Here is a 13,236-nt window from a genome sequence, read left to right as displayed (position 1 = left end):
TTTTGTTCCTCTTACCATCTGAAATCTCATTATATTGATATTTTTTACTTGTCTGTTCCGTTTTTCCTAGATCTCACTCTAAATAATAACCTTGGCTTTTTAACTGATCTCCTCTTCCTATTTCCACTCATGTTTCCCTATATTTTTCACTTTGCAATTGAGCAAGTGTCCTATAAAAAAGTTTGATCATATCTAACGCTCTGAAACTCCTTTTTTTTTCAAAAAACAGAGGAAATACTAATTTGCTAAAAGATCATTTGCTGAAAGTGTGTTCCAGGCTCTAAAAGTCATGTAATGTGTTTTTGTTCTTCAATCTTCCGAAATTTCGAAAAAAAATCGGTGGAAAACTGAAGATATTCCTCTAATAATAGTGTCAACTTAAGCCCCACATTGCACGCAAAATATAGTGGACAGCGGAACGCGGGAGATGTCGGTACATCTGGGAGACATCCCTATAATAACTAGAATTGGATTGTAGCTCGGTTCCTTTTCAAACGATTGTCCTGAAGTGCAAACCCCAACAAAGTCAGAAAATATCACAAAAATTGCATATTTAGTTTAATAAGGAAATATCAAAGGATTAGTTCGAGAAAAAATTGTTAAAAACTCAATACAACAAAAACATTGCTCAGGTAAATCGGAAAGCCTTTCTGAGCTACATTCGAGCAATTCTGAAACCTTTTCAAGCAGAAAGTCCACGATTAAACTTTTTCAAGCCACAATCAAACTTTTCAAACTTTTCTAAGCAACTTGTAAACTTTATCCAGCTGCGCTCGAAACTGAAACTTTTTAAAGCCACCTTTTTCAGTCATGTTTAAACTTTTCAAACCTTTTTGAGCCTTATTAAAACTTTTCTGGCTTTTCGAAAGATTTATTCTGTTTTCAAAAATTATTTTACTTAATTTTGTTTTATTTTTATCATCTTTTAATTTTTTGTTCGTTTCCATATGTTTGAAAGTCGTGAAATGCTTATTTGAGAGAAGATCCAAATCACAATCTCCTGGAATCATAATCTATTGCTCAAGAACTATTATCGAAAAAACGTCATGATGAATCATTGAATGAGAATTCAAACCTGCCGTCAGAACGGAGTAATTTAGCCTACGGTTCGTCAGTTTTAGTAAAAAAGGAATTTACCTATCATAATTTCAGACAAGGAGAAACTTCAAACTTCCGAAGCGACAATTTGGAAAATCGTGTTACACCAATATGAGGAAGACTAGATCATGATCGCGATCACATGAACCCGCTTCAAAGACACTATCGAAACTACGTATGAATCAGGAGAGAACGCCTTCCATAACAGTGAGTTGTAGCTCTTAATATCTATTTCTAAAAATTTTAAATATTTCCAGGAGGATATGATATTGGGCTGACAACAACGGGATGCGCTACGATCTGAGGTTCAAAGATGTTTCGAGATCGAGATTCCACTTCAGTTTAAATTTTCTTCTTTTTTTGTTAATTTCTTTTTCTCTAATGAATGTATTTTCTGAAAATCCGTCTTCAAAAGAATTAATAGTTTAAACCGTTAGTAGAAACGATAAAACCTTTTTAGCAGTAAAACACCTTTTTTAAGCAACAGTAAAAATTATAATTAGCACTTTCAAACTTTTTCGAGCAATGGATAAACTTTTCTGAGCAACAACGAAACTATTCTAAGCCCTTTATAAACTTTTTCAGCCGTGTCTAATCGGGCATTAGTTTAATCGTGGCTTGTTTATGGCCCAGAAAGGTTTTCCGAACTACCTGTATACAGTAGTCTCCCAAAGCGGTCATCTCCGTGGCAACGTCTCCAAAAAGAAGTCGAAGAATTTCAATGTTGATAAAACGATCATCTTGCAGAATCATTCCATCAATAGACAGTGAAGGAATGATGCGAATCAGCTAGATTCCGAAAATGTTCTTTTTGAGAATTGCAGTTTTCTCAACACTTGAAATAAATACCGTTTCTGGAAGATCTCGAACAAAACAGATTGCATTTTGAATTTCCTTATCCATAAAAGGCAAATAGAATTTTCAAGCGCTGAGTCGATTCAACCTGTCGTCTGTACCGAATGCCAATCCGAGTTGCTTTTTAACCAGTTTCTTCACTTTTTTAGTCGTATAGTTGCAAGTTTCCATGTGGAGAACAACGATTTCATTGGCTTTTTCAAGAAATTCGAGATCCGCCGCGGGCAGTAGTTTTTTTGATGCAACATGTTTTTGTCTTCGTGACACATGAACAGCTGAAAGTGTTAAAATTTGATTACCTCAAAACCTATAATAGAAGAGTCAATTTATATCAGTTTCTATCAAAGATATAAAAAAGTTGACAACTGATGACTTATTTATCATAATCTCACAAACGTTTTATCAGTTGACACATTTTTGATATCTTTTATAACAGCCAAGAAAAATTAGCTCAGACGTGGCAGTTTGGTGAAAAAACTCACTAACTTTTGTCATTCCAACCTGGAGACATTTTTGGTATCGACAATACTTGCATATACAGTTCTCACGACTTATTTCACAAGATTTCACTCTTCTACATGCGTAATCAGTTTGACAGCTTTTTATTCGAAATGCCTGAAAAAAGACATTTGAATGCCTGAAAAAAGACATTTTATGAGAAGTTTGGTAATTTTCAGAACCGCTCTCGTTTGAAATTTTCCGTTCCCCGAAATTCATGCAAAACTCTATCCCTCACCTTACAACCTTCACACAACATCACTCCATAATGAATCCCACTGGCTTTGTCTCCACATACAGACCTCATTTTTTTGTTGAACTTTGTTAACCAAGCCGACATATGGATATGGTCCGCATGAGGCTGAAAAATAATTATTGTGTTTTTTAGGGTCCTAGAATTCTGCAGGTCCCGTTGAAACCAAAAGCGAGGACCGTGGAAAACAAAGAAAACTACCGTAAACACTCTAATATAAGGTCAAACCTCTAACTTTGAGCTCAACTATCCCGGTTCTTGAAAAAGATATCAAAAAGTTGTCAACTGACAAAATGCTCAACATAATATCAAAAAAATTTCAGTTGACCACTTTTTGATATCTTTCAGAGGAACTGCCTTTTATTAGAATGTTTATTGTATATGGATCTCATCGAGGTTTTACAGAAGTTTTGAAATTTAGAAACCTTGATTCTACTAAATTTCACAGGTTTTGTAAGATCCATAAAGTTTGTGCTACTCAGAAAGAAATTTCTAGATCCGAATTCTTACCACCGCTGGGGACACTGTGTTTTCTTTGGAGTTGATGAACTGTTGGTTGTAGGCAATGTTTGAGTAGCTCTGATGGGGATCCCCGTAGACGGTATTGTCCTGAGCAGCCGGTGTCGGTTCACTAGACAATTGATTATCTGATTCTTGCTGTATTGCTGGAAAATAGACCTTTCAAAGAAAAAGTAATCTGAAATAAACCAACCCAGCTATTTTGACCATGTGACCACTTTTCATCCGGCTTATCTAATTCCAATATCACACTTACTCCATTGACGGAGTATCCGGGTTCAGATTGTATTGATTTGTGGTGCATAACGGAGACTTTTCTAGAGTTGTGTACGTCAACTCTTCGTGGCTCATCTGAAAATTGCAATAGAAAGGCAATTCTAGAAAATATTCTTGCATCGGGCCGGGCCGGGCTTTTTTCACGATTTTCAGGGCCCGGCCCGGAAAAAATTTTCTGTCTTTCAAAAATTTGTTTGGGGTCAACAGAAAAAATGGACCAAGGAAAGCATTTTTCAGATAAAGGTGTCCATAAAAATAGTTCTTTCACAAAAAAATTCGAAAAAGTTGAAATTTCAAAATTTTTTCAAATTTGGAGAAACCGGGCCCTGATTTTGCAAGTATGCTAAAAATGATCTTCTAAATAGCAAGAGAGGCTGCCGAAAAACGGTGATGACAAAAACATTTTTCCAAACGAACAAAACACAAACAAAACAGAAGATCCCATGAAACTCATTAGAGTCATGGAGATGGTACAACATGTACAACTTGAAACAAATACAGCAATAACAGAGAAAAAGATAATGCAATGGGGATGAAACAGAGTCAATGAATGGGAAACTATGAAAAGGAGAAAAAATGTAACAAAAATATAAAGAACTACGGGCAATCAGGTGGGCAATGTTAACAACAAATGGGACCGATACAAGAAATAAAGGCGATAAAAATCATTTACAGATGGAAAGGGATAGTAATTTTAAATTATAAAGGGATGGAACAATAGGATAGGGGTGGTACCAGGGATGAGAACTCGGAAAATGAGAGCTGCTACATATGAGAACTAGAAAATGAGAACTCAGTTTTCCGGCTCTAATTTCCGGCCCAGGATTCAACTTTCTTAGAAAAATAGTTTCGAAATGGTCTCGTTCTTCACAATATTCCAAGATTTTCCAAAAAAAAAATCAGCTTCAGACATGTACTTTACGAGTTCTTATTCTTGCGAGTTATCATCAATGGTACCACCAGGATAGGATACGGAATTATTTACGGACTGGAGCACTTTTAGAAATTATCAGCCACGTGGCATTCAGAGAACCGGAAAGTTGCTATCTTTGAAGTCAAACTCGTAATATGATCCAAAGGACAATCGATCTCCATTGGTGGATGCTGACGGAGAGTCTCCGTATGGAAAGTGGTAGGAGTTTTCCATCCCTTGGAGAATTTCCAACATTTTCTTCCCAGAAGAGAATCTGAAACTTTTCATGAAATACACTAGATTGTCTACAAATCGAACCTCATCAATCGCGCTTTCTCTCTTCTGACTCTCACGTAGAGCTTGTTGAACCAATTCTCAAACCTTTTTGAATAATTTACTTCGTCCAATGTATCACTGAAATGTTAATTTGTCTACTACAACATACATTTGAAAAACTAGTTACCGTTGACCGGTGACAGCGTCGATGCAGGTTTTGAGCATACGTTGAACGACATAATTGCCGAACTGATGGAACAACAAAATGTCCAGAGCATCCTTTCCAGTCTCTCTGTAAACTAACCGAAATGAATTACGGGATATTGTCCTAGAAAACGTACGGATGAGGGATGTATCCATCGAAAATTTCATCCATCATCTCGGCTATAAGAGAAAGCGGAGCATAGACAAAAGCTCTCTCGATCACATGAGAGGCATATTTTTCCTGTGACATCGAGAGAAGGTTACGAAGAAGACAAGTCTCGATAATTGTGTCTCGATACTTGCTCAGAATGCCTGGTGTTTCGATGATATGCTGGATGATGTAGTTGGCGAATTCGTTGTGAGCCAAAGTGGGACATTTGGTCAGGATTTTGCTCATCAGGCGTCGAAGAACGCGAGCTTTCTCGTTTGCTTCTATCTGAAAATAGAATGAAACTGCTGTTGACTATGCGCTTTCTTACTTGATTATCTGTCTCAATCGAGAGAACCTCCACAATTGTCTGCACCACTCGACATCCGTACTTGTCTCGACAGATGTACAAAATGTTCTCCTGGTCGTTTTTTATAAAGAATGAAACTAGAAATTCCCACCGCGACGGCGAGAACTTCTTGATGATCTTCTGCATGATGTGATTGGCGTTGCGGTCCGTGCAGATGGCCATGAGCCAGTTTTTGGATGCGATGGCAGCGACGATAGCGTCTCCGCAATGAAGTTTCTGGAAAAGAAAATGGAATTATTTAAAGATTCCAAGTCACATATTTAGGTTCAAAGTATTACCTCAAGCGCAGTCTGCACAACGCGGCACGCGCTTTTGTCGAGACATAAAGCTTTTATATCGCTGATGATATACTTCTTGATGATCTCTTGTTCCGTGTGGTTAGAGTGCTCAATGACACATTGCATGAAGAAGTTCCCGAAGCCACTTTTGCAAATAGTCAAGAAGATGTCCTTGCTTCCAAGAACTTCGCGGTTGATCCGACGCCGGATCCCTGCGTCCATTGTGTTTCCGCCAAAGTAGTTGCTTTGAAGAAAACTGAAATTGGTTTATTTTAATCAAATGCTTTACTTTCGGGTTCAAACTCACTGACAACCAGCTTTGTCCATGCAAAACGATAGAATCAGATCCTCATGGACTACTCTTTTCAGCGTCAAATCATTGCGAATCTCGTGATTTTCGTCCAACGCCCATGCTGGGAGACTCAGGAGTCGTGTGGCTTGCATGTACTTCGAAATCGAATCGCTTCGATCATCACAAGACGGTGTTGTTCGTCGTTTAACGTGATTGTTGTTCTCGTCGAGGTTCAGTCCGGCTAATGGAAGCGGCAAGCACGACGACTTGACATCGTCAAAAAAAGCAGGAGAAATCGACGTTTCACGAGTCATACGCGGCAACGGACTCCTCATGAATGGGATCGGGCTTCCGCCGTAAAATCCAGGTGACCCATAGAAATCGGCTGAAGATGGCGACGATTGGACGCTCTGCAACATCAAATTTCTTTAAAATTCTTCAATTCAATTTTAGACGAACCTGGTAAGTTCTTCCAAAATGTCGGGCTCGTCGACTGTTTGAAAACGAACCCCGATCCATTGTTTCGCCGAAAAATCGCGATGTTGTCCAGAGAATTCGCAAGAAACCCCCGAGAACAAGTCTAGAAAACTTTTTGGGATTGTGAAAATTCTACGGTATTTTCGTGGTGAGACCGAAGCAAGGCGACGCATGCGCCTTTAACGGCTTACGGTAGCCTCGCCTGTTTTTCAGTTTTCATGTATTTAAAGATTCTAAATATGTACCGATTGTCTACGAGAAAATCGTTCCTGGAGTACAATGAACAAAAAACAAATCGAACACAGGAATTCAAAATTGTTCCATATGAACACAAAAAAACAAAACAGAACACCCTTGAAGGGCGACATGAACATGAGTGCCTAAAAAACGCTAGGGTAGGCGGGTCAACAGTGTAAGGGACAGGATGTCTCATGAGGTACAACATGTACAATAGCAAAACAAAACAACAGAAAACAGAGAATGATGCTAAAGATCTGGCATGGGATATTAGAAACTGGAAAAGAAACAAAGGGTGCAAATGGGCTCTATTAGACTGGGTAGGACACATAACAGTTATTCTACAGAGCTGATGACACTCGAGAAAATTGAAACCGACCCTAGATATAATCATTTACAGACAGTAGGTGGAAATCGGATGGAGCGATAGAGAACAAATGATAAGAAAATTATAGTACGAAAAGAGACTTGGCACAAAAAATGGGCATGACACAACCTAGAATTTCTGGTAGTTATTGAAGTTGAAGTCATAGTCGAAATGAGGCTCCGACGAAATCGAGGTGGTACGCGATGTCCAGTCGTTGCTAGTGGTGGTGGCTGATGGGGAGAATAAAGAGGATGGACAAAACGCGGCGAGAACGTCATCTACTTGAGGGAATGGAGAGTGAAGATCGAAGCTGGTGGCGGTTGGTACGTAGCCTTCCATGCTTTGAAGTATGTCTAGGATCTTCTTGCCAGAAGAGAATCTGAAAGTTCTCGTGTGAAATTATCATATTTCCAGTCAAATCTTCTCGCCTACCTATTCAAGCGAGACTTCTCCCGTCTGGCTCTCACGTAGAGCTTCGCAAGCCAGTTTTCGAATTTGTGGCGGAAATCAATTCCGTTGATGTGTGTATCTCTAAAAACAGAAAACATTGAAACTAAAATTTCTGAAACTGGGAATACCGCTGTCCAGTGACGGCGTCGACACAAATCTGAAGCATACGCTGGACGACGTAGTTGCCGAATTGGTGGAACATCAAAATGTCCAACGCGTCTTTCCCGGTTTCCCTGAAAAGTAATGGAACTTTGAAAATCATGAGATAAAAACTTACGGATGCGGAACGTATCCATCAAATATCTCCTCCATCATTTCTATGATGTGCGACAATGGAGCATAGACGAACGCTCTCTCGATGACGTGAGAGGCATATTTCTCCTGTGACATTGAGAGCAGATTCCGGAGAAGACAGGTCTCGATGATGGCGTTACGATAGTCACTCAGAATGCCCGGTGTTTCGATAATATGCTGGATAACGTAGTTGGCGAATTCGTTTGATGCGAGTTTGGCACATTTTGCTAGGATCTTGCTCATTAGGCGGCGAAGAGCACGAGTTTTCTCCTCGGCTTCGATCTGAAAAGTTCTGTTTCAGTTATACCGTTTAATCACATCACAAATACTGACCTTATTGATCGCCTCCTCAGAAAGCACCTCAACAATAGTCTGCACTACACGACAACCATACTTATCCTGGCAGATGTCCAACAGGTTATCATGTTCTTGTTTGCATAAATAAATCACCAAGAACTCCCATTTTTTCAGTGGCATTTTCTTGATGATTTTTTGAATGACATGATTGGCGTTTTGGTCAGTGCAGATGGACATTAGACGATTCTTGCGTGGTATGGCGGCAACGATGGCGTCGGCGAAGCGAGGCTCGAGTTTCTGGAAAACAGAACGAATCTGCTAAATCTTCTCTATGGCAAAAAAAATGTTCAAAACTGGCTCGACACAAACCTCCAACGCAGTCTGCACAACACGACAGGCGCTCTTATCGAGACACAATGCTGTGATGTCGCTGACTATATACTTTTTAATAGTCTCCTGTTCCAATGGAGTGGAGTACTCGATGACACGTTGCAGGAAAAAATTTCCAAAGATGTTCTTGCATATGGTTAAGAAAACTTCTTTGCTTCCCAACACTTCTCTAGAAACTCGATCTCGAATGTATGGATCCACGTTTTGGGTGTTCTCTCCGAAGTAGTTACTTTGAAGGAAGCTGAAATTTCAAATTTTCAATTAAGTTGCTCAAAATTTCACGAACTGGCAACCGGACTTGTCCATAGAGAACGATAGAACCAATCCTTCCTCGACAACCTTTCTCAGTGTCAGATCACAGCGAATCTCGCGGTTCTCGTCCAATGCCCACGACGGAAGACTCGAGAGGCGATTGCTTCGTAAGTAGTTGGAATCGGCTAGACTACTAGCAGAAGTTCCAAGCATTTTTCTGTTATAATCATCGAGATGAAAACCGTTCAATTGGTGCGACAAATCAGTAGAGGACTCGTCAAAGTACGATGGAATTGCTGGCGAGTTTCTAGTGTTCATCGGACTGAAGCTGGTGTTATAATACTCGCCTAAATTTGTTTTTGTCGTTATTATTCATCGATAAATGGGAGCTCTTACTACTACTAGTTTCACTCAAATAGGTGTCCCGCAAGTTTCTGCGATGATTTTCCGATCGAGCGAAGTTGTTAAATGACAGTGAGTTCTGAAATGATGCAACTCTTTGTTTGAGATTTTTTTTATTATTTTCGGAACCTGATTGGACCTGCCAAAGTGTCTGGCTCGTCGGCTGTCTGAAAATGTATCGCGATCCATTTCCTCCTGGCAAAAAAAAACGTTTAAAAAACCCAAAAAATTGAGAGAAAGGAAGAGAAAAAGAAAAAATTAGGAAGCGAAATTCGAAAATTTTGAATTTCGCAGTGCATGGTTTTTCCGGTCGCGAGCCTATGAAGATGGGAATTGCGTGCGCCTTTAGAAAGTATTACGGTGGCTCGCTGTTTTTTTTTTCGACTAATATTGTAACAAAAGAGCGACATTTAAAATGTAATCTCTCTCTCTCTCTCTCGCAGGTGTTTTCCATTGTCTCATATATTTCTTCCAAGCGTTTGTTCCAGCTGCATTCTTTTCGATTGAGGAAGTTATCCGAAGAAAAGATTCGACATTTACCCTAATACTGCTTTGACACAAACTCTGGATTTTCAGATTAGAGAAAAAGCTAAGGACAAGAACTCGGAATCCTTTAATCTTGCAGTCCACTGGATACAGCGTAGACGATTTTTTTTGAAAAAATCAGCTTTTTTGACCATCGGAATCAAGTAAGGTGCATCTAAAAGTTCTAATTTTCGAGAGGGAAAGTTGAAATTTATAACAATCAGTCCATTTTATTGATAATAGTGATGAAGAAGAAAAAAGAAAGGGGTTTTGAATTTCTTTGAAAATTTCAATAGAAACGATGGGTGCAAGTTTTGAGACAGGAAGAGCGAAGACGTGACGTGACTTAGAGATGGGGTGGCCGAAGTTGAAAAATGAGATGAGATCAAACTACAGACAAGAATAATAATAATTGAGGTCAGAAGATTGAGACGCTTCTCATTTTCTGCCGAAACGGATGAACGATGGAGAAGCACGCTTTCCGAATCTGATGAATGTCGGTTTTCCGTTGGATGATCTGAAAATTGGGTGACATTAAAAATGGGGATGATGATGATGACTGAATGGTAATCGGGATAAGTCTGATTGTTTTTGGGATACTTTTAGTCAGCTTGATGATTTTATGGGAGTTTGGATTTCATAATTGCTGTTTGACAGATACTCAGAGGAGGCCTATTTCTCAAATTATGCGTTTTTTCGGCAATAGCAATGATAAATCATCTACAAAAAGTCATCTATTCAGAATTTGAAAAAAAAGAAACACAAAAAACTCCAGAACTTTGAAATCCTACCGTCTAGGTTTTATTATATCAGGTTTTATAAGACTAACGTGCTTGACATACTTTTGATAACTCCTACGCTAAAGTTGAGAGTCTTGGTTAAAGGGATACCTACCGTAATCCACGAAGATGCACTGCTGGCAGAAGTTGTTAGTTTGCTCGATGATCTCTGGCTGAAACCCAATATATCAATACCTCATACAAGTCACACAGGTTAACTTACAGTAATGTACTCATCTGGAGCAATGAGCTCTTTCTGTTGTTGCTCCTCCTGTGGCTCGACGTCTTCACTGGACGGCGTCTGTCCGGCGGCGTAGACGAGCAACGTGGCAAAAAGAATCGAGAAGAGGAATGTTTTGAGAGATGATGGGAAGGCGTTCATGTCGTTTGTCTTTCGTCTGGAAAACTTGAAAAGTGAAAAAGGGGAGCGATCGGAAAGTTTACGGCAGGTGCTCTCGAGGAGAGGGAGCAGAGATATACGGAGTGGGAGGGGCGACAATAAGTGGGCGGAGCCTCAAACGAGATGACGTAAAATGGGGGATAGACGAGGAAACTGAGAGTACGGGAATCGAGAATCAGGCTAAAAATATGAAGGGTTTTGTATTTTTAGAATGAAAATTGGTGGTGACGAGAGGTAATTTAGTTTTCGAGAGAGAATTCGGTGGTTTTTGAGTTTTGGAGGTTGAATCATACGAGGATGTGAAATCTCTAGATTTCAGTTTTCTGTTTTCAGATTCAGTAGATTCAGAGTTCAAAGAATTTTCTATTCTAAAGCTAACCTTGTCCTATAACATCATTCAAAGATTCTGAGATTCTGAGATTCTGAGATTCTGAGATTCTGAGATTCTGAGATTCTGAGATTCTGAGATTCTGAGATTCTGAGATTCTGAGATTCTGAGATTCTGAAATTCTGAGATTCTGAGATTCTGAGATTCTGAGATTCTGAGATTCTGAGATTCTGAGATCCTGAGATTCTGAGATTCTAAGATTCTAAGATTCTGAGATTCTGAGATTCTGAGATTCTGAGATCCTGAGATTCTGAGATCCTGAGATTCTGAGATTCTGAGATTCTGAGATTCTGAGATTCTAAGATTCTGAGATTCTGAGATTCTGAGATTCTAAGATTCTAAGATTCATCATTTCTGAGATTCTGAGATTCTATATTCAGCATTTCTGAGATTCTGAGATTCTGAGATTCTGTGATCATGAGATTCTGAGATTCTGAGATTCTGAGATTCTAAGATTCAGCATTGCTGTGATTCTGAGATTCTGATATTCTGAGATTCTAAGATTCAGCATTTCTGAGATTCTGAGATTCTAAGATTCAGCATTTCTGAGATTCTGAGATTCTAAGATTCAGCATTTCTGAGATTCTGAGATTCTGGGACCAGAAATCTCAAATCGGCTACAAAAAGTTCTAGACAGGCCTCATTCATAAACCTGCTATACAATATTTCTCAGAAAATTCGTTCGCAAAACCTAGAAGGCAATAAAAATACTCCCCCTCACGATTCAATTACCGGCATTTTTGCAGTATTCTATTCTATGTGCGTGTCTGAAAAATCAAGACTGGGGCAAACAATAAGAAATAATAACGGCCAATGGATTAGTCAATATCATCCCTCATCATTTGTTGTCTTTCTGTTTTGAGTCTTAATTCCATTCTAGACAGAGGGGTCATTTTTGAATGGAACCGCCCGTGATATGACATTTTCCAGGAAGTTAGTGAAAAGGCTTTGACGCATTTTTGTCAAAACGAGCAGAAGCGAAAAAGTTAAACTACTTATCTCACTAGCTTATCAGTGTCAAACGAGTGATTGTCAGAGATGCCATTAAAATACACATGTCGGGTACTTTTTAAATGTCGAGTGGGGTCTGAAATTAGTTTGGAAGAAACTCAGTAGTTCGGAAATATTAAAGCCTAAAAATCGAAGTTTATTTCTAATAATTCTAAAATTCAATATTAACTCTCGGTTTATATTTGAGGACAGTTACCGTAAACCCTATGGTAGAATGACCTCCTAACTTTCAAATTTGAGCCAATTTGTCTTATTTCCTATGAGAGGTATCAGAAATTGTTCAACTGATAAAATTTTGGCAATACTATGATAGAAAAGTTGTTAGTTTACAGCTTTTTGATATCTTTCACATGAAAGGAGATTTATGGGATCAAAGTTGATGGTTTAGCGGTGTCCTTAACTTTTTTGAATCCTAGGCCGTGTCATCTAATCATTCCTAAATCTTCAAGAACATCTACATGAAAATTGAAAAAATGAGCGTGGGACTTGGATATCAATAATGCAAGGGGAGTTTCCAGGAAGAAACCGCTCCTCCTTCCAAGAATAAGTGCTCTCGAAAAGCACACGAATAGTGATACTTATCCATCGGAGATCCCATATAACTAGCGGAAGACAACGATTTTCGAGCGAGTACGGGGGATAAGTGCATCAATTGTTGTCTACATTTGGACTTAAATATCTATTGACGTAACTGACCGAAAAAAAAGCAACGATATGCAAAATTTATGAAAAGACGTACTTGTATTTATAATAAGTAACATGAGAGGGGGGAGATGAACATTATACCCGCCTGATTGGTCACCCGATATGGGGACCAAGTGGGCAAAAAGCCATGACACTTGAACTTTTAAATTTCGAATATCTTTGAAAGCGATCAGAATGTGGGTGGTGGCAAAAGTCTCCCTTTTGATGTCACTAGAAATGATTGAAGTACACGTCATGGAGGACCAAGTCACCGGCAACTTCTGCTAGGAGGTTGGCCCAAGG

The 13,236-nt window shown here is 39.1% G+C and overlaps 4 protein-coding genes across 4 annotated transcripts; all 4 read right to left on the bottom strand.

The window, feature by feature from the left end:
- Positions 1 to 2,019: 2,019 nt before the first annotated feature.
- On the bottom strand, positions 2,020 to 6,499 carry CBG02701 (the record flags this gene model as incomplete). The annotated part of the gene is made up of 13 exons (XM_002630917.2): positions 2,020 to 2,228; positions 2,436 to 2,568; positions 2,690 to 2,812; positions 3,215 to 3,335; positions 3,480 to 3,574; positions 4,533 to 4,686; positions 4,731 to 4,826; positions 4,876 to 4,980; positions 5,030 to 5,328; positions 5,372 to 5,626; positions 5,689 to 5,944; positions 5,996 to 6,390; positions 6,440 to 6,499. 13 exons carry the CDS (start codon positions 6,497 to 6,499, stop codon positions 2,020 to 2,022), a joined length of 2,301 nt encoding a protein of 766 aa, XP_002630963.2.
- Positions 6,500 to 7,190: 691 nt separating this feature from the next.
- Positions 7,191 to 9,335, bottom strand: CBG02702 (the record flags this gene model as incomplete). Its single annotated transcript, XM_045242468.1, has 7 exons — positions 7,191 to 7,440; positions 7,494 to 7,744; positions 8,139 to 8,399; positions 8,472 to 8,733; positions 8,779 to 9,091; positions 9,141 to 9,225; positions 9,276 to 9,335. The coding sequence occupies 7 exons, from the start codon at positions 9,333 to 9,335 to the stop codon at positions 7,191 to 7,193; spliced, it is 1,482 nt and encodes a 493-aa protein (XP_045092232.1).
- A 774-nt stretch (positions 9,336 to 10,109) lies between these two features.
- Cbr-flp-4 lies at positions 10,110 to 10,832 on the bottom strand (the record flags this gene model as incomplete). Its single annotated transcript, XM_045242467.1, has 3 exons — positions 10,110 to 10,188; positions 10,562 to 10,623; positions 10,674 to 10,832. 3 exons carry the CDS (start codon positions 10,830 to 10,832, stop codon positions 10,110 to 10,112), a joined length of 300 nt encoding a protein of 99 aa, XP_045092231.1.
- A 415-nt stretch (positions 10,833 to 11,247) lies between these two features.
- CBG02704 lies at positions 11,248 to 11,976 on the bottom strand (the record flags this gene model as incomplete). Its single annotated transcript, XM_002630920.1, has 2 exons — positions 11,248 to 11,544; positions 11,971 to 11,976. The coding sequence occupies 2 exons, from the start codon at positions 11,974 to 11,976 to the stop codon at positions 11,248 to 11,250; spliced, it is 303 nt and encodes a 100-aa protein (XP_002630966.1).
- Positions 11,977 to 13,236: the final 1,260 nt, after the last annotated feature.

The sequence above is a fragment of the Caenorhabditis briggsae genome (assembly GCF_000004555.2).
Source record: "Caenorhabditis briggsae complete genome, chrII, whole genome shotgun sequence".
NCBI classification, from domain to species: domain Eukaryota; kingdom Metazoa; phylum Nematoda; class Chromadorea; order Rhabditida; family Rhabditidae; genus Caenorhabditis; species Caenorhabditis briggsae.
The sequence above is the reverse complement of the archived record's forward strand: the minus strand, read 5'-3'. Positions and strand labels throughout refer to the sequence as shown.